We start from the raw sequence: 24,711 nt of genomic DNA on the forward strand, positions 1-24,711 counted from the left end.
GGTGCTGTCTCTGGAGAGCTGCCCTGTGCTTTGATCCACTCCTATCCTGTGGCAGGTGAAAGCAGGATCACTGAGAAGAGCAAGAAGTCTCCTCATTCCCTTTGCTGCTCTCTGCAGCAAAATAACTTCCACAGGGTGTTGCGAGAGTGACTAAGAACAGATGGAGCACTCAGGAGAGAGGGAGTTTTGTCTGGAGAAAGCAGAGGAGACACGAGGCAGGGCAATGGCCTGATCCTAAGGCGGTATAAAGCCACTGAGAGTCTTTCCATTGGCTTGTCCGAGAATTGGAGCTCTCGGATGATCCCCTTTGGGTGTAGGTGTTAACGAGTGTGTTTTGGCAGGTGCCCGGGGAGCTCGCTACGGCAGGAGAAAACAAACAGCCGCTACTAAGGGCCCTTCAAAGGCAGCCCTGCGGTACTCGGCTCGTCCCCCGGATCCCGCACACCCTCCGCCGGCCCCGGGCGGCTCTGACTCAGCGGCCGAGCGGCGGTGCCAGCGCGGGCGGGGGAATCGAGGATGGAGCGGGTGGATGGAAGAGCGCTTCCCTACTCCACCTCCACTCCTTCTCCCCGGCCCGGCAGCCCAGTCAAAACCCAACTCACCTGCGCCTGCCGCCCGGCCGGCGGGCTCAGCGCACCCCGAGCGCTCCGGGGGAGCGGCCGGGCCGCCCGGGCGGGGGCTGCGGGGCCCGGCGGGGGCAGCCGGGCTCGCTGGTCCACGGGTGCGATACAGGAGCCGGGCTGCGGGCGGCGAGGGCTTTCCTCGCGCGGAGCATCCTCCGCACGGATCGCCCGCTGGTGGCCACGCCGACCCCGAGAGCCCCCTCCCCAACACTACCCGCAGAGGTGCCCCCCGCCCCGCTCCGTGCGAGCCTGCAGCCCCCTCCGCCTTCCCTCGCGTGGCCCTCCCCACGGGGCCCGCGGAGGATGCCGGAGGAGCCGCAGCCGCCCCGTCCTCGAGCTGGCAGCGGGGAGACCGGCGCTGCGGAGGGGGGTCGTGGCTCGGGTCGGGGCGGCCGCGCGGGGGGCGCGCACGGGGCTGACAGCGGGACAGGCTCCTCCTCTCGCCGCGCTTAACTCTTACCTCCACCGGCCCCGCAGAGCGCGGCCGGAGCCCCCCGCCCCCGAGCCCCCCACTCCGCCGCTCGGCTCTTCCGCGCCCGCCCCGCGGGGGCACCGACCCGGCGGGACCCGCGGGCACCGCGCGGGCGGCGCGGCCGCGCAGCCCCGGCCCGGCCCCTCGAGCTCCGCCGGGCCCCGGGAAGCCGCCGCGACGCCCCGGGCCCCCGACCTGGCAGGCGGCGGAAGGGTTAAGCGGCCGGGTTAGTCAGCGAGACTCCTGGGGTGATGGCTTGGAAGAGGAGAGTCCCTCTGGCTGGAGTTTAAAGGAGGCTCCTCCAGACAGATTTGTACCGCCGTGGCGGAGCGCTTCAAACCAAACCAAACATAAAGCCAGTCCAGTCCCTTCTCCGAGGGACTTTCTCGCCATGACCCCCCTCCTGCCCACCCAGCCTACGGTCGGACAAACCCCCGGGCCAGGGAGGGACCTGCCGAGCCCCGGGGAGGGGAGCGCACAGGGGGGCACACACAGCACACAGACACCGCAGCAGTCAGACCCTACCTTGATCCATAGACCTCATGATGTGGTGGTAGTGTACCAGCCTGCAGGCAGTTTCTCGCTGCATCGGGAATTAAAAAAAAAAAAAATAAAAAAAAAATCAATAGCAAGAAAAAAATTATTTAAAAAAAAAATAATAATAATAAAAAAAATCTTCTTTAAACCATGTTCAACGAGTGCTGCCCGGACAGAGGGAACCCCTCTTGCTCGCCTCCTTAGTGAGTGTTTGGAGGTGCAAAGAGGGATCCGAACTGGGCTGAGCTTGTTCCTGAAGTGAAGTCAGTTCTCTGCTCTGAGATGAGGGTTACTAGAGAGGGAAAGGCCACTTCCTTTCCTGCTCCGAGTGTTTATAGTCTTTGAATGCTGTAAAATAACGGGATTCCCTCACTGTTTCCTCCTGTTTATCCCAGTGCCATGGAAACCCCTGGATCGCCTCCATCTCCCAAACTGAGGGCTTTCCTGCAACTTCACACTCAGGAATCCATGACGTCTCCCAGCTCCGGGCCAAGGCAGCTCTGCGGCTTTCTCAGTCTGCAGCACAAGCACTTAATTGTTGAGCAGAAAGTTAGAGAGCGAGAAAGAAAGAAATATGGATGATGTTAAAAATCCCAGTGTGTGCTTTTTAAACAAAACTTGCAGGAACTGCAAAGCCTTTCAAAGCAACAGGGCTTCTGTGCAGAAGTTTTCCTTCTTCCCAGCAGAGACAAGCTCAGGCTCCTACTGCCTCTACCTTTGAATAAATCATTCAGAAAAGCAAAGTCCCCAGCTTATATTTATGTCTTTTAAATTCACCAGCACCCTATTAATACCCATCTTATTACTGGCACAGGTTTTGGCTTTTAATTACCATTGGCTCAATTCTTCATACAAAGACGAAAAGAAAAATTAAAAATCAGTGTATCTGTTTAGTGGTGTTCCACAGAACGCTCTCTGTTCCTATTTTTAGATCAATTTAGAAGAGAGAGGAGCAACCCCATGGATTTCCACCGATACACGTGGAGCTTAGCAAGAATGAAATAGCCAAGGAAGCCTCCGAAACCAAGACAACCCGTGTGTGTTTACATGTCCTATGTATAAACAGGAAAATAAAGCAAAAGAAAACAGGAAAATAAAGTCAGAGATGTTATGAACTGCTGCTGTCTCACAACGTATAGTTTTCACTAGTGTGCTAAGGAGCATCTGCCTCTCGATTCGGTGCTGGGCTCAGGATCTCCGTGCAACTGCACTTGCACAGTGTTTTTTTCCAGCAGAGATGAACAGGTCGCATATATAAACGATTCTCGGGGGAGCGAGGCAGCTCTGCCGCCCCTCGGGATGCGCGGCGAGCCGAGTGGCTGCCGGGGTCAGCCGGAGCCCCGGGCTGAGTCACGGTAGCGGGACTTGGCCGTGCTGCGTGCGGAGGGGTGCCTGGCACCCGCACCGCATTTCCATTTTTCACTCCCTCACTCCCCAGATCGACTCGAAGGAGGCATCGCAATCAAACTTTCTGCTTCCCGGGTTTGTTGTCCTGCAGGCTAGCAACTGCAGCAGCCCAGGGAAACTCAGTGCACCTCACTTTCCTACCCTTTGTCATCTTTGGACACGTCGGGGCGGAAATACCTTTCCCAGCCCCGCGGGCCCGTTATGCAACGGGCTGCCCCCGGGGTGCAGGGGAGCCCCGTCCCGGTATCCCCGCTCCCCTCAGCTCCCCCCCGAGCCCCCGCAACGAATCCCCCCTCGCACCCTGCCGGCTCTTAGGGGAGCCTTTCCCCCCCCATTCCTGCAGGGCTCACCTCCGGCTCCCCGTTCCCCCAGCACCGGCACCGCGCCCCGGCCACTCTCCCGTGAGGATATTCCTGCCCGAGCCCGGGATGGAGAGGAAGGACAGAAAAGTTGCACCTGACCCTCGGGCTCCTACCTGGAGGCTTTTCCCGTTCACAGCCCTCTCAATGAGCAGCTTTGAAGCCACGAGCGAGATCCCACAACCTCCCCCGGCGCTGCTCCCGCAGCGGCCCCGGCCCCACGCGGGACCCCACAGGTCCCGGCCCCTCCGCACGGGTGTCACCCCTGAGTCACCGGCGTGTTTGATCGGACCCACTATTGGCATCAGGTGAAGCAAACTCAGAACCACCTGATTCCTATTTGGAAACATTCAAGGGAAACCGAGACCGCGGCTTTGCTTGGAGAGCAAAACGATTTTAATTAATTATTAGTCGGGAGAAATAAGTAATTAACCCAACTTCCACCCTTGTCACCCAAACTCCTCGCTGTGGCTGTGACCAGTCACTCCAGCATCCCTCGTTATAATTGCACTGGGAAACGCGGAGAAGAGAACTGGGACAGGGGCTTTAGGCGAGGGGGGCAATGAAGCAGAGCTGGGAAGGGGAGAGCTGGGGGCGAGCAGCCGCATGCAGGGGGGGCACACACAACCTGGGGCGGCCGAGGGCACCTGGCCCTGCCAAAGGGTATCCCAGAGCGAGCGGAGAATGGGCGATCCCGACGGAAAGCTCGGCCTCCTCCCACGCGGAGCTGTAGCGGGGGAGCAGCCCCGGCTCCGCGGTTTTGGGCACACAGGTTGGCTGCCCTAGGCTGCCCCGTTTAAAAATACAATGTCTTTCTTTTAATAGCTCAGTTTGATCGGCTCCCGCTAGTTCACATGACAGGGTTTTCCTAAAATATCTTCTTCCACTAAGTTTTTTCCAACTTAAAACTGCTGAATCCTGCTACCCAAATTAAACTCAGTGCAAAGCGAAAAAAAAAAATAAATAAAGAAGTGAAAGAGGGCTGGCGGCTGCCTCCGGACTAGCATTCCCCAAACCAGCATATGACACAACTGTAAGATTTCCAAGGCTTTTGGAGAGTTCAGCGAGAGAATCGTGTCCTCCACTGGCTGCAGCTTCCCCGCTGAGTTAAACTTTCCTGACGGAACCTTTCTCCATCTGGCCGCGGCTCCAGCGCGTTGTGAGCGGCCGCGGAGGAGAGGGGGATGTAGTTCAAGTCTTATATAACTGTGCAAGCTGGATGCGGGGGCAGAGACTTTCCCTAGAAACGAGAGATTTTTATATATATATAGTTATTTTTAGCTTCCTTTTTCAAAGGAAGGCCAAATACCTCCGACTTTCCTTTGCTTTCTTATTTTGGTATCACTAAGGGATTTTATTTTTGGAGGCAAGGAGCTATTAATAGCTAATATTTTTAGCTATTTATTCCCTCTTTAGGAGAATACTTCCTCTTCCTTTTAGGGGCATATTCTGGACCGCATCCCTACCCCCAAAAACAGGCCCACCTCCCTCCCCCATGCCCATGGCCCTCTCTGGGATGTGCCAAGAGGATGCCCAGCTTCGGGGACAGGGGAAGGGATGCATCTCCTGGTGTTGACCCCAACCAGCTCCCTGGCTCGGGGGATGGATTTGGAAGCTGAACTTGTCCCCGGGAATAGCCCGGCCGGTCCTCACCGCTGGGCTCCCGGCCCAGGAGGCCGAGTGAGGAGCTCCCTGCCTGGCAGAGGAGAGCTGCAGGAGGCCGGGGAGGGCGGCAGCCGGCCTGGGGAGCCCGGGAGGTCCGGGGAGCCGTGTTCCCGGGACTCCCGGCCCCAGGGGAGTCCCTGACTTCCCCTGGCAGCCACCCACAGCATCGTCCTGCACCTCCCGCCAGAGGATGAGCCTCCCCACCCGGCTCCACGCAGGCAATTGGCAATAAAAACGATTATTTTTTAAAATTATTATTATTTCTCATGCTCTTCAGGAGATAAGGCACCAAGGCTTCCTGAGGATGTGCTCTCTGGCCATTGGGTCAGCTGCCTGGATTTTATCATCATAGACTTCATGGAGACATCTCTGTTTTCCACTTGCAAAAGGTATTTCAGTCTCACAGCAACAATAAGTATTTTTGACAGAAGCTCCTCACCCTTCCAAAGTAAATACTGCTCTCCCCAATCTGCCCTCGCACACAATGAGTCCCAGAGCAGCCTCCACACGTCCGAGACGTTGAGCAGAGCGGGGCCTGGGCACCAGATTCCCACACTCTGGCTGTGTCCTCATCACACCTCTCTGGGTTCTGAGGTCCTCACAAGGACCCAGCAGTTCCCCAGCTGCAGCTTGGCCCGCTCAGGTCCTGCAAACTGGCACCTCCCTCCCTTTTCCAAGCAGTCCTGGAGCACCCTGACTGCACTTTACCAACTCAGGCTTATTTCTGACAATGCACTTGTCTAAATGACATATTCACTCACTCTGTTAAGTTACAGAGTGTCTGATCTTGTAATGAGCTCCACGTGGCCCAGGGAATCCACCCATATAGAGCTCTCCAGGACTGGAACTAGAACTGCTTGAATTTTTCCCAAATGAGAACTAGCTTTTCATCTACAATTGAAAATTCTGCTTTGGGAAGAGATATCCAACAAGCAGCCATTTGTTAGAAATGCCAATTCTTCTACTTAGCCCTGGATTTTTAGCCCCATCACGAGTTGCTACCTGGGAAATTCCCATTATTGGTCATACAGGATTAGAACTGGCTTGTGAACACCCTTCCCTTTGCATAGAGCAGGAGAAAAAGGGAGAGGAATGAATAACATATGCTGTCCAAGGCCAGGTTGTGCAGGTCCACAGGCACCTGCCAGCTCAACCCTTGAGCTGCTCTGTCCTGTGCCCATCCCTGGGGCAGGGGAACATTGGGATTACTCTCCTGCTTGCTCTGTTCAGTGAAGCTGTACACCACAGAGATCCTGTCCCCTAAATTACAGTTGCTACAGCAGTACAAGGAAAGAGCTGTTCCCTTTTGCACATTGCTTCCAGCTCACAAAGTTTATGGAATGAGAACAGCATCATTAATTAATCGTTATTCCCAACTATTCAAGTCACCTTCCCCTTCCAAGGAGTTCCTGTAAAGAACCAAGGTAGGAATTTGAAGAAATGCTTCTGATTGCAGGAGATGATGAGCCCTTACCCCCAGCTGTTCCTTTCTGGGGGTGGGTTCAGTACCCCCCCCAAATACATGTTCACACACCAGCGGCCTCACAGTTCTCAACATGGACCTTCCTCCAAATCCCACAGAGCAGCAAGTGCCTCTCCAGGGGGACTGGGGGATGTTTGCAAAGATTTTGGAAAGGGAAAAGCACATCACAGTTGAATGTTAGTCCAGGACTGAGCAAAGCCAGACCAAGATGACTGTGAAACCCACCACACTCACAGACTACCTGCACTCAAATGCCCACACCTGTTGACTCCTGGCTCAGCTGGAGAAAACAGCCAAGGGATTTTTTTTCACACAAACTCAGAGGGAATAGTATATTCTTGAATCCAAAGACAGCCTACCACCCACTATCAGGGCACTGGCAAAAACGTGTGTATGAATTGATAGCATTAATTTCAGTTACATTAAGACAAAAGTTGGTTTATTAATAATAAACCCACAAATTAATCAAGTTAGACACCTGTGCATTAGGTTCAGGACGGAAACACTGATGCAGTCAGTCATTATATCATGTGATGGCTAAACTAAATAAAGATAATAAAGAAAGGTTATGACTGTTTTGAAAAGGTGGTTTTAGTCCTTTAATATTAGTGCCAGGGTAAGGGAATCTGATATTATATCCTGAACAGAATTTATAATTCATTACTGGGGCTCTGGCCACACCCGGAAGCTAATCTAGAATTTCACACATTTAATGAACTTCATACTTGAAATATGTGGTCTGTAAAATCTGATTTACACTGTTGTTAAAATAGCTGGTGTTTGAAAGAGAATATATTTTAAAGTAAATTTGTGCACAAAGTTTGTTGTGTTTTTTATTTTCTAAAAGCCCCAAACCCGGTCATTAATTTAGCCCAACACATATAAACCCTTCCCTACACTGTAATTTCTATTGCAGTATTTCTTTCAGCACCTCAGATTTACTCGCTAAGTTTCTTTAGGAGTAACTGCATTCAGTTATACAAAGGGGCAGAGAGCCCCACCATGGAACCGTAGGCACTTCAGTCGCTAAGTTGACTTGACAAGTCAGTTCATGATGGAGTCCAGGGTCTATAATTAGTCCTTACCTGCCACCACCATAAAAGCCCTGCATTAGGTCAGTCCTTGCTTGGGCCATACCCTGCAATCCCGGCTCGTTCAAGCGTGTCAGCTTTTTATTGGATGTTAACACCTGATATTTCCTCCAGGCTCTGGTTTTAGTGAAGGCTTTGTGGCATTATGTTCTTCAGGGCTGGAATGGCAACAGGAGCTGAAAGAGAGAAGAGTGGGGGCCGTGTAAATCACTGCCCGGCCCGGAATCCTGACGGTGAAAGATCACAAAGACACCTCGGCTGCTGGAGGAAGTGGTTGTCATTCACAGGTGAAATACAAGAGGTTTCTTTCTGCTGAAGGCAATTTATGGTGAACACGGCACCTGTAAGAATTAGTTCCACACTTCAGTAATGAGGACTTGCAAGAATTCAACTCAGATTTGAAAAACAACCAATGGTTGTGTGAGGGGATGGGTGAGTGTGACCTGTTCATTTACAGCAGCCATGGTCTTCCACTGAGATATCAACACATGTTCCATCTGATTGGGGAAAGATTTTCTCCTTAGGGGTTAGTGTTGAAAATAAAGATTTCACTTAGATAATTTGTTTTCTGGATTGTTTCTAGGAAAGATCAGATATCAAAATCTGATCAGCAGGAGGCTTGAGACTTCCTAGAGGCAAAACTGGGTAGCTTCAAATCAAACTTTAGTCTACCGACGGTCACCTGAGAAATTCTGGCACTAGTTTCAGCCTAAAATGTAAAGTCACTTTGGTTAATTTATCTGGATCCAGATAAGAGGCAGCAATGCCTCTTGACAAATAAACAAATGGATACCAAAGACTGAAAGAGACATACCTGGAGAAAGTGAGATAGATGAGGGATTGATAACATCTAACCTTGGTCTTTTAGAATCTGCGGGGTTTTTTTCATTTTACAGCCCAGCTATCAGGGTAGAGAAGGTCCGAGTTCCTGTGCCACACTGCAAACAATAATTGATAAATGCTTCTTTGGAGAAGCTCACAGCAGACAATGATAGTGTAGATCCTGCTTTAAACCAGGCTTTCTCTTTTCCAGGGATTTTACTTACCATAGACACAGACAAATAGAGGTAAGGAGAGGAGCCAGCATTAGTTTCCAGCTCTCCTCAATGGGGCCTGTCTTTTAACTGTTGGAACAAGATTGAAGCCAAAGGCAATAAAACCATGGTAAGCACAACCCATTCAAGGTCCCTGTTCCAAACTGTCACCCTGGCCCACCCAAGAGAGACAATTCACATGGGGAACCTTCCTGTGCAGTGACAGGGATGGCTCTGCCTGTGCTGGTGATTCACTGGAATCCACTGCACTGGAGGGCAGATACTGTCTGACAGAGGGAATGCTGATCCTTACAAATGGGCCTTTTATTCCCAACCTTAGTCTCAAATTTACAGAGGTGCAGAGGGATCCTGCCTCTGTGGGCACCATCCCTTGCCTTTCCCACAGCATTTCCGAGTGCTGTTTCTTCCCACGGCAGTTACACTGTTGCTGTGGAGTAGGGAACGTGTTTCAGTGAGATCAATACAGGGCATTTTATGTGAAAGTGTCACCAAAAAGTGGGTTGTTCTCAATTTAAATAAGAATCCTAAACAATAGCAAGTGGCTTCGCTTTTGGACAAGCCACAGGTTGGTGAAATCTGCCATTGTACATGTGACACGTCCTAAACCCAGCAGATGCAGCCCAGGACAGATCCGTGCCCACGGCACAGAAATGTAATGCCTCAGCACAGCTTTTGCAGAGCAGATGTGAAACACGTGAGCAAATGTGCTGAAAACACGAGCACAGGACATACCTGCTCCCCAGTGCCCACCCAGGAGTGCTCAGGGGGTACTGCTGAGCTGACTAAGCAGAATCACTCGGTACAATCGACTCACCTCTTCTCATGCTCTTAATTTATACTGTGGGTAATTCTACTTTTACCCTGGTAAACAAGTTTCTGGATATGGTTAAGCTACTCAGAGTGTACATTTAAAATAAAATCTGTTTCACATAAAAGGACAAATGAGAATGACTATTACCCCCATCTTTAATGTGCTAAATTCTTTTGCACAGATTGTTCTTGTTACTACTTCTTTCTGAGAGGGAATCTGAACAGCAGACAATATTCTTCCTTACGTGGACAATTCCAGCAAGCCAAGAGCGGGAGGCTTTAAAGTGGGAATGCAATGATTTTAAAGCCCCTTTTTTGTAACCCTCTCACTCAATAACAGTTGGGTCTTAGGCCACGAAGGGAGGAAGAGCAGCAGAGGGGAGGACATTCTTCTGAAGACCAGATCTGCAAGATGCTGATCATCTATAACTTTAATTACAAGCTGCTAAAATTCAGAGATCCACCAAGTAACCTACAGAGCCCCACAGAACCCAGAGAGCTTTAAGGCCAGAAAATGCAGCTCACGCCCTAAGGGAGCCACAGCACCAGCTTTGAAACTGGTCTTAAGCAGGTGCTGGACCAGGACTCAGTGCTGCTGGGAACTGGTGCCACACTCAAAGTTTTTCCCTGGATTACCTGTGCAGTTGCAGTGGTGCCTTTTCTGCAGCCAAGTGCTGCTCACACTCAAACTCTCCACTCCCACAGGCAGTTGAAGAACATTTAGCACAGATGGAGTGTGGATCTGCAGATCCAGGTGGAAGGATCCAGTGAATTTCTTGCATTGGGGTTTATCAATACTCCAAATCATAAGGACAGGGTTTTTTGAAACCTGCAATCACATTCTTAATTTAAAACCAGACATCTGAATACTCTGTGCAATAAGTAACTTTCCTACACGATTGACTCCAATACTTAGGGTGCAGAGAAAGTCTAATCATGAAAACGTGAATCTAGTTCTGCATTCCATGCTCTGCCATGGACAGCCCAGACCACAGGTTCTCTCTGCCCCCATCTCCTACCTGTGAAAAGGGAACAGGAGCAGTTCCCTTTCTCTAGTGAACGTTTATCACAACAATATTTAACACCACAGGAATGCAGGGGAGAAGGGGCAGTGTAGGTTTGCAGCTGCCATGACTTGGGCCATCAGGAGGTGAAGACAGAGCAGGTCGACCAAGTTTTCTTCTCTCCAAATAGTTTATGGTGCAGGAAAACCTCTGTACAGCTCCATACAACACATCAGGCACAGGGCCAGAGTCAGACACCCAATTACAGCCAGCACCTATTCCTTCTTCTTTTTTTTCAGGAGAAAAAAGGGGAGAAAAAAAAAAAGACACTTGTGTAGAATACAACCACAATTTTTAAAACAAGAGCACTGGCATCCTCTGGTAAAGCCTAGGCTGAAAACTTATCCCAGGATGCGTGCTCTTCCAAAAATCTGCCAACCCCTGCAGCGTTCAAACTTCTTGTATGACCACAGCCACATGAAGAATGAAATGAAACCCCATGGAAATCTTTGACATTTCTACTATTATGCAATGTTTGGGTGAAAAAAAAAAAATTGCTGAAATTCTCCTTCCCCTTCCAGAGTGAGTTTAGAAAAACTATTTCTAGCTTTTTTTAATTACACATTTCACCATTAAAAAGAAACCGTCCATAAATTAAAAGAACCACTAACTAGGGCTTATGTAACCCATTTAGAGTGGGAAATTGGTAACACTTGGGAGCAAAGTCTGTTCCTGTAATTTCTGGAGTCTACACCATTCATTTGATGTGTGCAAACATCACAAAAATTGTTTATTTAATATTTGCATTAACTATTTTATACAAAAAAAAAGTTAATCATGAAAAAGGGCATCTGTGTCCAATGGAATCTAAAATAAACACTTTTATAGATGTTTAATGATCTGAGGGAGAGTTTATCACTGCTTTCATTAAATAGTCTCCCAAGTCAGAGATTTACTTTACCCAATTCCATTTTTAATTTTCTTGTTTTTTAAGTGTTTATGGCTCTATCACATTTTTGGTAGAAAACTGTTGTACTGTGTTCGTAATCAACATTATGGACACTCCCCAGTGGACAATATTCCATGTTAAACTCCTGCCTCTCCCCCCTTTCTGACCCCGTGTTGGGGCAGCCAGCCCTGGCCCTGGGACTGCTCTTGTGTCGAGCCAGTCACTTAATCAAATGTTCAAGTGATGAGAACATTCCAAAAATAGCTGTTCCTATTGCATCATTGCTGTTCCAAGAGCTGCAAATATCTGTGTTTCAAATGAAAGACTTTCTCCTAACTCACAGCAGTGGGTACCAGCAGGAACGACCCTCTTAAGACTCTTAGAAATCTGAATTTAAGGAAGCAGCTCTACACTGATCAGCACAAAACACCGATCGTGCCTTGGATATGCATTTCCCACACAAACAAATTAAAGGGCCACAATGCAACTTGCCCTACATCCTGACAATTCCATCTGCACACATCTGGGACTGATCATGCCACGGCTAACCAGGTGCATCATACATGGATGAAGTAAAGAAGTTGCATAAAATTTATTTTTCCACCTTGTTTTACAACATTCCCTTTTAAGTTCTTACACATCTGCAACATATAACTCCACAGAACAATAAATAATTGGCATTCATATTTCTCTTGACTCAAGAGTATTTACACGTTGTTTAACTAGATGACAGGTACAAAACATCGGCATCACAGTAAATACCATTTTGACACCAGAATCCATTTCCCCATTAAAAATTAAATTAACTTAACATTGATTTTTTTAAACAATTTTAACAATTAAAAATGTTCTCAAAGGCATATAAGTACACAAGTTGTCGTAGGCAGTATAAATGGACCATATTGGCAAAGCTGTGAAACCCAGGATCTCATGCAAATCATAGTTTAATACTTATGAAATAAGTATATTAATAAGTATAATACTTATAAATAACTAATAATAAATAAAAGAGCCCATCCAGCTCATGCTGAAGTGGGCACTGGACTGGCCCCAGCAATTGTGGAAATGAACCCAATCCCATGGGAACAGTTCCCAGCACAGACCTTGGGATGGTGAGCCCCCATCCTTGGTTCAGGGCACTACTTTGCAAACCAGGGATTTATGATGCATCAGAGGCTGCAGCAGCTTTCTTCAACAGCTAAAGCCAAAAGAGCAGCTTCAGGGATTCACACACCTGGCTCTCTGGGGCTCCCTGACAAACCCAGCTCAACTACAGCAAAACTCCCCCCAGCAACTACAGAGGACGAGGGAGGCTGTCCCGGCGTTTCACTGTGAGAGCTCAGGAGACGACAGAGAAACACCTTTGGTGCTGCTCAGTTTGGCCCAGCCACAGCTACAGCCCTCAGCACACAGTTCTCAACCCCAAAGGGACACCAGGGATGTCACTCATCGCTCCTCAGCCCACTTCTGATAAGACCCTGCACAGATTTAAGCTGCTGCTGCTGAATAAAGAACGTTGTGTTTCCATTGTGCCTTGAGCTGAGTGAAATGAATGTTTGCACAGATGAACAGGACCAGCTCTATGGAGGAAACAAATGCAGAGATAAAGGGGGAAAAAAGGGGATGAAGAGGGTTGTGACATGTGGAATTACTGCAGAAAGGCAAGAAGAAAACAGTTTGTGTCAGAAAACCTACACATTAATTTACCACCACAGCAGCTCAGCACAGACCACTGGCTTCCCTACAGCAGGGAAGCAGGAGCACAAGGTGGGACACACACCCAACCCCACAGCATCACCTGGAGCCATGGGAAGCAGGAGCACACAGTGGGGAACACACACCCAACCCTACAGCGTCACCTGGAGCACAGTCCCAAAGCACAACAGTTAGATATGAACTGCTACATAAACCAGACAAATAAAGGAATAGTAAGAACACTAAGGCTACAAACCAGATACTATACAGAAGAAAACAATGCTTCACTCTCAAAAAGTACAAATTATGAGCCTACTAGAGGAAAAGATTCAATTTCCAGAAGAGGATCCATTTATTCCAATGTACAGTAAATATGAACATACGTATTAAACTTTGCTTTTAAAAACATTTTTAAATAACTTAAGAGAAATAGATTGCAAACATAAAGTGCTAAACTTGAAAAATAGAAGCATTCCTCTTTCCTGCTGTTTCTTAGATGGCAGTTTTAGTTTTCTGATTGCTTTTAAAAATTCAGTGTGTATCCAGACAGCAATTACTTCCTGGATTTACAACCTTGTGCAAAAACACGAGCTGCAAAGGAACATAATCTGCACCCCAAAACACAGCTATGGATCATTATCAATTCCACCAAATGTGTGTTATTAAAGTTATGATTCAATAAATATAAGTGAAATCACAATTCACTCCCTTTCTTGGTGTGAGCTAATAGTTTGCAAATATGGTCCACTCAGTGTAAACTGTATTGACTTCAGGAAACAGTGAATTCTACCATATACACATCTCAAATATTTACACACAGTAGCATGGCACTGTTGTTGCTGCAGGATGTTTGACCACTAACACACGTGAGAAGGGACAGGGCTCGACACCGACGGGTGCTGAGGGTGTTCACCAACAGCCACAGGGACTGGACTGCTCAGTCACACATCAGGCCAAAAGAAATCCTTGGTTCTTGTACTTAAACCTACTTAAATTAGACTGAATGTTAGGAAGAAATTTTTCCCTGTGAGGGTGGGGAGGCCCTGGCACAGGTTGCCCAGAGAAGCTGTGGCTGCCCCATCCCTGGACGTGTCCAAGGCCAGGCCGGACGGGGCTTGGAGCAACCTGGGCTAGTGGAAGATGTCCCTGCCCATGGCAAGGGGTGGGACTGGATGAGCTTTAAGGTCCCTCCCAACCCAAACCATTCTGTGATTTTGTGATTCTCTGAAATGCTGCCTGGGGACTCCAGAACAGCGGCAGGGCCGACATTACCCAGGAGCTGTAGCAAGTCACAATAAAGACAACGTTAAGGATCTTTTTGGCAAAGTGGGATAATTCACAAAAGGCTGTTAAGGCCCAACTCCCCCTAGATGGGCTGTTCAGGCACTGCTTTTCCTCCACAACACAAATCACCGGGAATGCTGGACTTCTAGGGCTTTTCCCAACATGAACTTGGGAATCAAATAAGTAGAAATGTATATTATTACTACTTTTAAGATAAAGATATTAGAGGAGAAGGGAAAAAGACAAATTTTCAAAATATTATGAAAAGGTGAATACCAAGAATTAGCTTTTCTTAGCCAGCAGGGTGTTTCTGAAGTTGCTATCTATAAGGACTTCAGTCCAGAGCCTAACTGGAAGACTGGCACACAAGAAAAATCAGTGTGTTAAAAAGTGTTCTCTGTCCCTATTCCTGAAGGATTTTGAAACCTATTTTTCTAAATCAAGAGGGTTTCCCCCACATGAAACAACAAGCTCATACAGACTTGCACATTCCTCTCACCCCAAGCCACGTGCATTATGAAACACATCCAATTTTTTCTAAAACTTCTGGAACTTGCTTCCCCTGCCCTTTGATATTTATTCACAGGAGCTAAGAGCAAGGAAGGCAGGTCAGGTTGTGCAAAACATTCCCTGGAGCAACTGCCACACATCAACCACACAAGCCACAGCTATCTTAGATCTGAAAATTCGAGACACACCACTATGGGCCAACACAGACTCTTTTAGAACAACATTCCCATTTTCCACCAATTTTCACATCAGACCTTTTAATGCAGCACTGTGCAGCTTGAGACAGTGAATGCCTGTAGCAATGGCAGCAGAAGCTGGCAGCCCTTTAAAGAGGTTCAACATGGCACAGAGATGACCAGGGAGCTTCTGCACCTCACAGCAACACAGTGGCCCTGACCTGGAAGGGTTTCCTTGTGACTGGAGAAGTGAGACCTCTGGGCTGTGCCTTGAGATTGGAGAAGGGAGCTCAGCTCTGGGCTCTGCCTCTCCTGTGCAACCGACTCCCAACGGCACCAAGCAGTGCCAGCTCCAACCATGGTTTTTGTGATGTGGGAACAAGACAGCAAGCAACTAATTTAGCCCAGACTAAACAGCCTTTAGATGAGGATGGCTGCAACTAAAAGCTCATCCATGTTTGATGCATAAACACAACCCTAAAAGGTTCTTGTAACTGTCCGTCCTTCTCCTGAGAAGCCCAAGCATGTGTTGCTCTCCTCATGATATTATAATGTGGGCCAAAGTTAATCATAACACCAGAACTCATTGAGTTCAGTGTCTGAAAATTAAAAATACGTGAATTTGCTCTGCACACGAGCCCAACACCTTTGTATAAACCCACTCCTGTGATTCAAGTTTGGTTTTCAGAGCAAACCAAGTGCAAGGTTCCAAAAACTGCCTCTCTGCAGGGAGTATGTCATTAACAACACCCACCTAGGAGTGGCTCAGCTTATTTGCAGCTCATCCTCAGAGTTTCATCCTAACAGGAAACAGATTTCGTGTAGCTGTGAGGAGTAGCAGCTCTGTGACCTCTCCTTTCAGTCTCCAAGGATTCAAGACACGTCTGCCACATTGTCTGCAGAACAGTACGAGTCTCTTCTCACGTTGTCGACACATTTCAAGTATGATCAACTGCAAATTTCTGTTCCAAAGAGGATTTGCTTTAGTTTAGATAATTTTCCCCTACACAAATAAATACAGAGTAAAGCTATTATGTCACCAGCTCCTTTTAACAGGAAGCACAAAAGCTAAACAAAACTGAGTTTCCTCATCTTGGACTATCATTTATCAATGGCTGGATACCTCCAAAATCACTGGGGTGACCACATTTCAACTGAAGGAAAATCTCAACCAGGCTCAGATTCTCATGTGTGTGTAGATCCGACATGCTGGAGCCCCGTTCTGGAAACAGCATGCCATAAATCAGGGATCAGCTGTCAGCAGTACAGTGCATCACCTACATTAAGGGATTTCCAAGATGTAAAAAGAATGTAACTACTTAAATCAAGAAGACAAACAATATAAAACAACATAACACAATGCAAAGAACAGCACAGAGACTTTAAAAAAGTCACTTGAAAATCGTCAAATGTAAATCCCAAGGTCAGTTAGCAGCTTTCACAGACTTTTAACCATGCAAGAGAAACCCATCGCCATCTCAGTTACATGCATTTGACCCCAGTTAAGTGGAACAAAAGTGACATGAACTGGATGAACTAACAAGTGCCTCCACTCTCAGAACACTCCCTTTTATTGTCAGGTTTCTGTTCACGGCAGCTGTGGAGTCTTTTTCAATAAAGCAGCAGGTAACAGAGATTACCACACGATCCAGATGCAAATATCGGATGGACTCGTTATAGGAACAACTACAGGGTTTTGTCTCTCAGCCATGGGCAATGTCTGTCTCTGGTGTGCAGGGAGAGCAGCCCTAGGATGTAAGCTTCGAGTAGCTTGGGGGAGAAAACCTTCTCCTCAGGTACTTGAGGACGTAGAGGGGAAGGCAGCTCACCAGTGTGATGACGGTGACCTTCCACAAGAATGACAAAGTCGCAATGAAGTAAACATCTGTGTAAGGAAAAGAGCACAAAGTCAGCCAAGACGGGAAGTTCATTCTGGGAAGAGGTGCAGAAAAGGATCTACCAACACTTATTTCTGCTTATGGCAGAGGGTTGGAACTAGATAATCTTTAACATCCCTTCCAATCCAGGCCATTCTGATTTTTCTCAAAAGTGCCTCACCTCCACACTCAAGTTCAAAGCTCATACGATGCCTGGTTCCTCACTCACCTGCCCTTGTTTTCCACAAAAGATGCAGAAACATGAAGTGCAGAGGGTGCAAAGGGCTGAAAGGGATGTGACTCCTCACGGGTAAGTGCCCTCACATACCCCACCTGAAATAGGCCCATCCATCTCCTGGCAGTGCTAAGGACTCCTTGTCTGGGAGCTGCCCTCTGCTACTTGGCTGGTAGCCCAGCAAACACATCTCCTGACTCAGAATACCTCAGAACCTCTGCAAAAATAGTCAAAGACTCGTTCAAAATGGAGGTGGTATAACCAAATCCAAGAGAGGCAAATCCAGCCCATTGGGAAGTTATGCTGGCTGCCTTCAGAGTTAGGAAAGAGCTTTACGGAAGAAGTAGTGACATCTTGTGGTTCCTGAAGGAACACTGGAACAAGCCCTGTGGGTCTGATATTTGCAACTAGACAGTTATTGGGAGAATCTGGAATTCCTCACCTTTTTTCCTCTAGCCAGGGAAAAGGATTAGCTCTGTTTCAGACAACCAAAAAATCAACAACAACCAAACCCCATAAGAGAAGGCCCCCAATGAACAGATTAAAGAAGGTATATTTTAGGAGGCAGCTTTTTCACCCAGTTTAAAAGACTAAATCTTTCAATCCAACAGCAGAGGCTTCAATCAGTAACCTCAACTTCAGTTCCCAAATGGAAATAAAGATCACTGGTACATGAGACAGCTGATATGTGGTGGAGCTCAAAGGATGGATGAGAGTTGCTGGGCAGCAGTCTGCTGACCACCTTTACCCCCCCTAGCATTTTGCTATGGAAAGAACCATAAAATGTCTTCCAAGTGCCTTCAAATCACACAGAACTTATCGTAGTACCACCATCATTATACCTATTTGTTGGCTCCGTCAACAACCTGTTGCTCAATTCAGCTCTTCACAGTCCTGTTCCTACCCAGACCATGAACTGATTGGAGGGAAGCTGTTACACTTACCAATAAACTCGTGTAAGAAGACCAGGGAAGCTATGTAGCAGGAGAGACTGAGCAGCTCAGCCACTATCATGAGCCAGTGCCACGTCTGGATCGTCAGGGCCACCATCAGTAACTCGGTGAGAATCAAGGACGTGAAGGAAATGGCAACAATGTGGACAAACTCGGATTCAAAGAGGAGCAGTGCTCCATACATGATGATGCTACCTGCAAGGGAAGGGAACGTTTCAGGATTTGAGTCAAACACCAGGCTAAGCTCTAAACCCCACTGTTAGGTCTTGGAAACGCTGAAACATAATCATATCTTGCGAGTGTTTTTCATGAAACCTGATGAATGTAATGACAACAAATCAGTTACTATTTAGGAGAAAGAACTGATGAGAAGACAGGGAAAAGTTACAGCAGAGGTACCAAAACTTTTATGTCAGTCTCTCATAGACATATGTAGATAGGAAATTAATACACTCTGCTTTGGCAACTGGAGATCTCTAACATCAGGAAACTCTATCCTCCCAGAAAATCAGTTGGTCACTACTCAGAAGCTAAAATATATCAAATTCTTCTAAACCCTACTGCATTGCCTCAGTGCCAAGATGTAAGCTAGGTGCTGAAAAGCTCACTGGATACAAGTGAGCCTCTCTTTGCACTAGTTGGACCAAGATCTCTCCCCTTTACACTTCCCCCCCAAAAGGAGCACACATGAAAGCTCTGTTAATGAGGCATTGTTCGTGCTCCCATTCTGGAACACTCACAGCCCTGCATGGCCACCTGCACAAATAAGTCATGTTAGCAGCATGAGTAATCCACACCAACATCCATCACACGGGGAAGGGAAAACCTGCAAGTGACTAGAGCTCGAGCCACAAAGTTCAAATCCAGCTGTGAACTTTCCAAAATTTAGGACTGCTCAAGTTCTTGGTCAGGCTCATCTCTGCTAGCAACCAGCTCAATTGTTTGGCCTGCTGTTTTCTGGTTATCAAGCACTTCACAAGTGAAGTCACTTTAACCAAACACTGTAACCAGATAGTGGTCTTAGCTCAAGGAGGAATCTTTCCCTCCATGCATCACCCTCTGGCTTTAGCTGTCCACCACTTGTGAGTGTTCTATCAATGCCTTGGCTTTGCCACTGTGTTATTCAGCACCAGGAGACCATGATCCCTGTTGTGGATAGATTTCAGAAAATAAAGCCAGAGATTTTATATTTTTGGATTCACTCCCTGCTGAGGAGGACAATATCAATGAAATCCATAACAATTATCTGCTTATTTTCACCCATTGTTCTGACTCCTGTTGACAAAGGAGTTTTGGAAAACAAGAAATATTGATTGCCATTTTAGCTTTTAGCTCCATGTTATTGACATATTTTCCACAATTCCCTGATTGACACTTTTAGAAAGTATTTGAAGTTTGAGGTTACTTCACAAAAAAAAGGACAAAATTAAAGACCTTCTTAGACATATATCCCCATTACTACATTCACTTTTGGAAAATGAATGTACTTTAATTAAAGCATTTACTTAACTGCTTTAGCAGCCTAACTAGAGTGTATGGGATATGATCAAGAACGTGACCTCTGCTCTAACCCTTCAGTAGAGATGGTTGTCAAGCAACCAGAACTATTGCCACTTCCATTAAACAGGTTTTGAGTAAAATCAGAAGCTACAGATGCTGTATTTTGCATGTTGGCAATAACCTGCAAAATCTCTAGATTTGACAAAATCCATAGATTCGAGATTTTTCAAAAGAAGGGGAGAGCCATAAGCTCTACTTTACTGCTGGAGCAATGACAGCACTGAAAGGAACTTGCACAAAATTACAAAGGATGGTGGTTCCAATGATGGTTTGAACTTCTACATCTCTGTCTAGAACAGGATTAACAAACTGCTGTCAATATTAGATTTTAGATAATTTCTTCCTTTAATAACGCTACCGACACTTTCTGAGACAAAAAGAAAAAATTCATTATCACAAGGATATTTGTGAAATTCACTTCATGCCTTACTTAACTTTCTGCAATACCAAAAATTGGATATTCAGACACGTTAAAACATCTCAAGGTACAAGCAAAAGTTAATTTCTTACCTTGATAGATGCTTATTAAGACCCATATTAAAAACGTTTTGTATGACAACGGTCGTCCCTGGGGGGGGGGAAAGAAGACAAAGCTCCATTGGGGTTTTCTTTTATGAACAGTCACTTACAGATCAACTCAGAAATTAATAAAACAGAATTTGAAGATGATTTGGGGAAAAAAAAAATAAACAAAACAAATCAACCAGCCTTGAGTTACTGTCTCTTTATTCTCATTTTTGCGGGTGCACGAAGGAGACCTGGGACTATGGAACTCAACTGCTCACACAGCACAGCCTCATCCTCACTGCACACACAGTTAATTCAGTGCAAAGATGTCTCAGGAGTTTAGTCACTGTGCTGTGAAATATAAGATGTGTGTACACACATATATGTGAATATATTGATATTATTTTTCTAGACACACACAAATCACCATCATATTGAAGGCAGATAGGTTTTAAAAAAAGCATCTCCAGCCAACACAGCTATACCAGTACAAAAAACCCCTATGTTTAGACCAGGCCTAAGGATGGTTGAAGAATTAGTGGTTTATGACATAAGAGACAACATACAAGTGAAACCAGATGGAGACTTATTGAGGCTGCTGGAAAAACAGGCTTTGCTTCTGAGAGTATCTGTTTAACAGAAATCCTTGAGGGAAAGGATATGTTGAAGACTCAGTCCACCCTTTCCTTCAATTAAGAAAGATGTTCCCAGGCTGCGTACCCCAGTTATTCAAAACATTTTCCAGGGAGGAAGAATAAAAAATAAAAAGGAACCTAAGACAAGGTTTACCTGCCTGATATTTCTATGGTAAACATCAAATGAACTTTTCTTTGTCTAAGGAGAAGGACATGACTGATGCTAAAGCTACAAAAATGGCACAGCAAGCAAAGCTTTAGGTGCCTTTAGAGCATCCTCAAGGTAAATTTCTATGGAGGAACCTCTATAGAACCCCCCCCTCCATCAAATGAGCATATCCCTTCCCCTCACTCCTTTTTCTGCCTTCAGGATAGCTCCAAATCCCTGACAATTTCTCTTTTCCCTTTATTTTGGAAGAAAGTTGTAATATTAAATCCTTAGAATTTCCCACAGAATGGAACTCTACTTCCCCAGCCGTTTTTAATAAATTGCATTTCATGTAGCATTCAGCAAGCATCTGCCAGGAAATCTGGTTCTATCTATTAATTCAAATTTGCCTTTAAAACAATTTTGCTTGAAAATGCCCGATAAAGTTCTGGATCACTTGACAATATATTTGACTTTATACATTTAAAGAGTTTCAAATCAAGATGGGGACCTTGCCTTAAGCCAAAAGAGACAAACAAGAGTCTCCCTCACCTTAAGCAGATCTTTGTAGAGCTCTGGGTACAACATTGCTACTTCAGATTTAACATCCTTGTCCAGGACAAGAGAAAACACTGGAAACATTGTGTAAATTGTGGAGTACCTGGGAAGAAGGTGGAAGACAAGTAAATTATCTCAGGGGTAGATGAGCAAACAAAAATGCCAGTCTTTAGGTGCCAAATAATACAGACATTATAAAAACTTGCAAAGGGAACACACAGCAGAGTTTTGCATGTAGGGCAAAGCTGTAGGATTGGCTTTTTGAGTGACTTTTGATCAGGAACACTCACACACAGGTAATTGCTTCAAGTGATGCAACTGGTGTTACTGGGTTATTAATGGAGCCAAGGACAGACCTGTCCCCACCCCAAAACCTGCTCTGCTCAGGTTTGATTCTGTTTGCCTCAGAAGCCAAACATGATGAATTTGCCTTTTTTTTTTTTTTATTAAGTACTCAGAAGTATAAAAAGTCATACTGGGATTACACCTGCAACCCCATATTTTAGACAGGAACTGTCTCCTCCTGCTGAAGAGGTTGGGTTGTCCCTCTTTCTGACACTATCAGGAGCTGGACCCTGGCTCTCACTGCTGTGCAGGCACCACACCACAACTGTCCCTCTGCATTTTACTGGGATCCAGGGAACAGATCCTGGAGAATGGGTTGCTTCACATGTTCCAAATGTGACAAAACACCTTTTGGAAAGGTTTCTACAAATGTCTGCACTGCATTTGCTCAGAGTAGGGGAGCAGAGAGGGGACAAGGATCACATCCATCTCCTGGAGTGGTGCAGTGAAACACAGAGTGAAGAGGGACAACGTTAATTAGCCCAAATCTACTCATCGTGCACAGGTTTCCTCGCTATTAGTAGAAAAGTGAACTCTTACCCAATGATGAGGAAGCCTTGGTAGAGAGGAACTGAAGCAAAGTAAAATACTGATGAGAAAACAGCCTAGAAAAGAAATGAGATTTTTAAGTACTACGATATTTCAGTAAAAGTAACAGCTTAAAAATACACTCTGTTCAAACTGGAACATACTTGCAGTGGGTTCTCCATATTCCTGAAAGGAAGACAGACTAATGTAATGTCAACCCTTTCTATTCCTAGGCAAATCTTGGATGGAAGTTATATTTAACAGCAAACACTGGAGAGCTGTTCTAGAAACCTTTTTGTAATGTAATTCCACAGAAAAGAACATAAAGAGTTTCCTCCAAAGTCCACTAGTTCAATCAAAGCCATCCAGATGCTGTGAAGGACAGGTGCATCCTTATTTATGCCTGGATGATACTTTCCCAATGTAAAAAAGGGTGAACACTTATTAATACAAAACTCCAAAGAGTTCAAGATTTTTATTTTTCTTTTTGGCAGAAGTTACAGGTTTGTTTTCTGTTCTGTTTTTTTTAGCTAGACTGTCCTCTGGGTTTGAACTTTCTGTCTCTGTGCATCCCTCTCCAAGGTATTTACCCTAAAAAGCAAAGAGGGCAGAACCAGCTTTCTCCAACATATCAAGTAATTCACTCAAAAAAATACTTATAATTTTTAAGGAATGTATCAGTGCACTGTGGTGTGGAAATAGCACCTTCCAAAGAGTATCCTCTGTCCTTAACTGTAACTTCCACTCAAGTCACCACAGCTAAGAACAGAATTTGGCTCATAAACTCTTTAAAATCTCTTTCAACTCTCCCTGCCAACTGACAATTGCATTTTTGTTGCAGTGAGGCTCTGCACAGGTGTGAATTCCAAATCAAAACTAAGGCCTTCAAACAGTGAGAGACCAAAGTTAAAACACACCTGGAAAACAAATGCACTTACTCAGCAGAAGCCTTGAGAGCATTTCCCTGCTTCTGATTTTGAGCATTTCCAAGCACTACCAAACAACAGTGATGACACACTGCACACACCACTGTTTTCTAAGGTAGAATATTGTTTGTCCAGTTTTGGAGAAGTTACTGATACCATGTTTTCATACCAAAGTTACAACCTAAGTTCCAACCCATAGAAAATTTTCAGGACAAATAGGTCCATCCAAAACGAAACACACCGGACCTTTACTTTAGCATTTGGCTTTTTTCATCCCTTCTTTGGAAAAACCCTCATGGCAGTCCATTCACCTGCATTGTGCTGATGCACAGGCTCCTGTGGATCACAAACTGACTGAGGGCTGCAGACCTCTTGTAGCTGTTCCTTCCGTGCACCATCAGCAAACGACCCAGATGTTTAAACTGAGTGATAGAGAAATCGGCTGCGAGTGATGCCTGCTTTCCTTCCTGTGAACAACAGCAAGTAAAAGCACAGTGAGATCATTTCATTACTGGAAACACAGCAACACTGTATTATTATTTGGTTATTGACAGAATTTCCAAGAATATTTGCAATACATTAGGTGAGGGAGAGTATTACCTCAGCACTTCTGCCTTCCACCGTGGTTTTTAAGCGAAAAGCAAAACTATGAGAATTCCCATTTGAACCTTGGCCTCCAATTTTAAACAACCCTCTGGATTATGACTCACAACATGTATGTTAACGTGACACTGATATCGAGTTAGTTCTGAACACAAATTTGCAGTCTCAAAAGTTCACTCAGTGTGAATGTTTTGGCTCACTGCAGAGTCTGTCACTGCCGCCAAATCCTGTCCCGTCGCTCCAGGCAGCTCCACATGCAGGAGCCAGAGTTCTAACCCAGAGTTTGTATCCTAAACAGGTTCTAATTGTATGTGTAGGGTATATGCTATCAGTGTAATTATAACTACAGCATTTGGAGTATCTATGCATGATTAAAACCCCAAAAACTAACCATGATGGCCCAAATGCAGAGATTCTGCCAAGAACCAAATAATGAATTTGAACTCCCTTGAACAGTAGTCTCCTTTACAGCCAAATTATTTTTCATGGTAAGGCTATTGTTCTGATGATTATTCTTGTGGGAGCTTGTGCACTTTCTTGTACAGATTTCTGAGGATTCATTTAAGAGTTACTTGCAAACCAGCCATAGGAATTCTTATTAAACATGAGGTAATCTCACCTTTCCTTCAACTCCAACCCCACAGTCAGCCTCCTGAATCATGCTAACATCATTCCCTCCATCACCTGCAGGACAGAGCACAAGCAACATTGGGAGT

The 24,711-nt window shown here is 45.9% G+C and overlaps 2 protein-coding genes across 3 annotated transcripts in view; both read right to left on the reverse strand.

Annotated features, from left to right (window-relative positions):
- Positions 1–1,692, reverse strand: part of NFATC2 (nuclear factor of activated T cells 2) — an 84,687-nt gene extending 82,995 nt beyond the window's left edge. The window contains exon 1 of the mRNA XM_032705169.1: positions 1,621–1,692. The gene's annotated coding sequence lies outside the window, so the exon portion shown is untranslated. The remainder of the gene's footprint in view (positions 1–1,620) is intronic.
- Positions 1,693–12,023: 10,331 nt separating this feature from the next.
- The window catches only part of ATP9A (ATPase phospholipid transporting 9A (putative)), a 55,865-nt gene continuing 43,177 nt past the window's right edge, over positions 12,024–24,711 (reverse strand). Inside the window, exons 22-29 of one of the 2 annotated variants that reach the window (XR_004360009.1) lie at positions 24,615–24,679; positions 23,704–23,859; positions 22,479–22,543; positions 21,588–21,696; positions 20,256–20,313; positions 18,177–18,380; positions 13,315–17,005; positions 12,024–13,253 (exon numbers count right to left, since the gene is read on the reverse strand). Coding sequence is in view for 1 of the 2 variants with exons in the window: in XM_032704912.1 (XP_032560803.1) it covers positions 16,869–17,005; positions 18,177–18,380; positions 20,256–20,313; positions 21,588–21,696; positions 22,479–22,543; positions 23,704–23,859; positions 24,615–24,679 (794 nt within the window). In the remaining variant the exon portion in view is untranslated. Of the gene's footprint in view, positions 17,006–18,176; positions 18,381–20,255; positions 20,314–21,587; positions 21,697–22,478; positions 22,544–23,703; positions 23,860–24,614; positions 24,680–24,711 lie in introns of both variants that reach the window. The other variant, XM_032704912.1, reaches the window with a different exon arrangement.

Source organism: Chiroxiphia lanceolata, chromosome 17 (genome assembly GCF_009829145.1).
Source record: "Chiroxiphia lanceolata isolate bChiLan1 chromosome 17, bChiLan1.pri, whole genome shotgun sequence".
NCBI classification, from domain to species: Eukaryota; Metazoa; Chordata; class Aves; order Passeriformes; family Pipridae; genus Chiroxiphia; species Chiroxiphia lanceolata.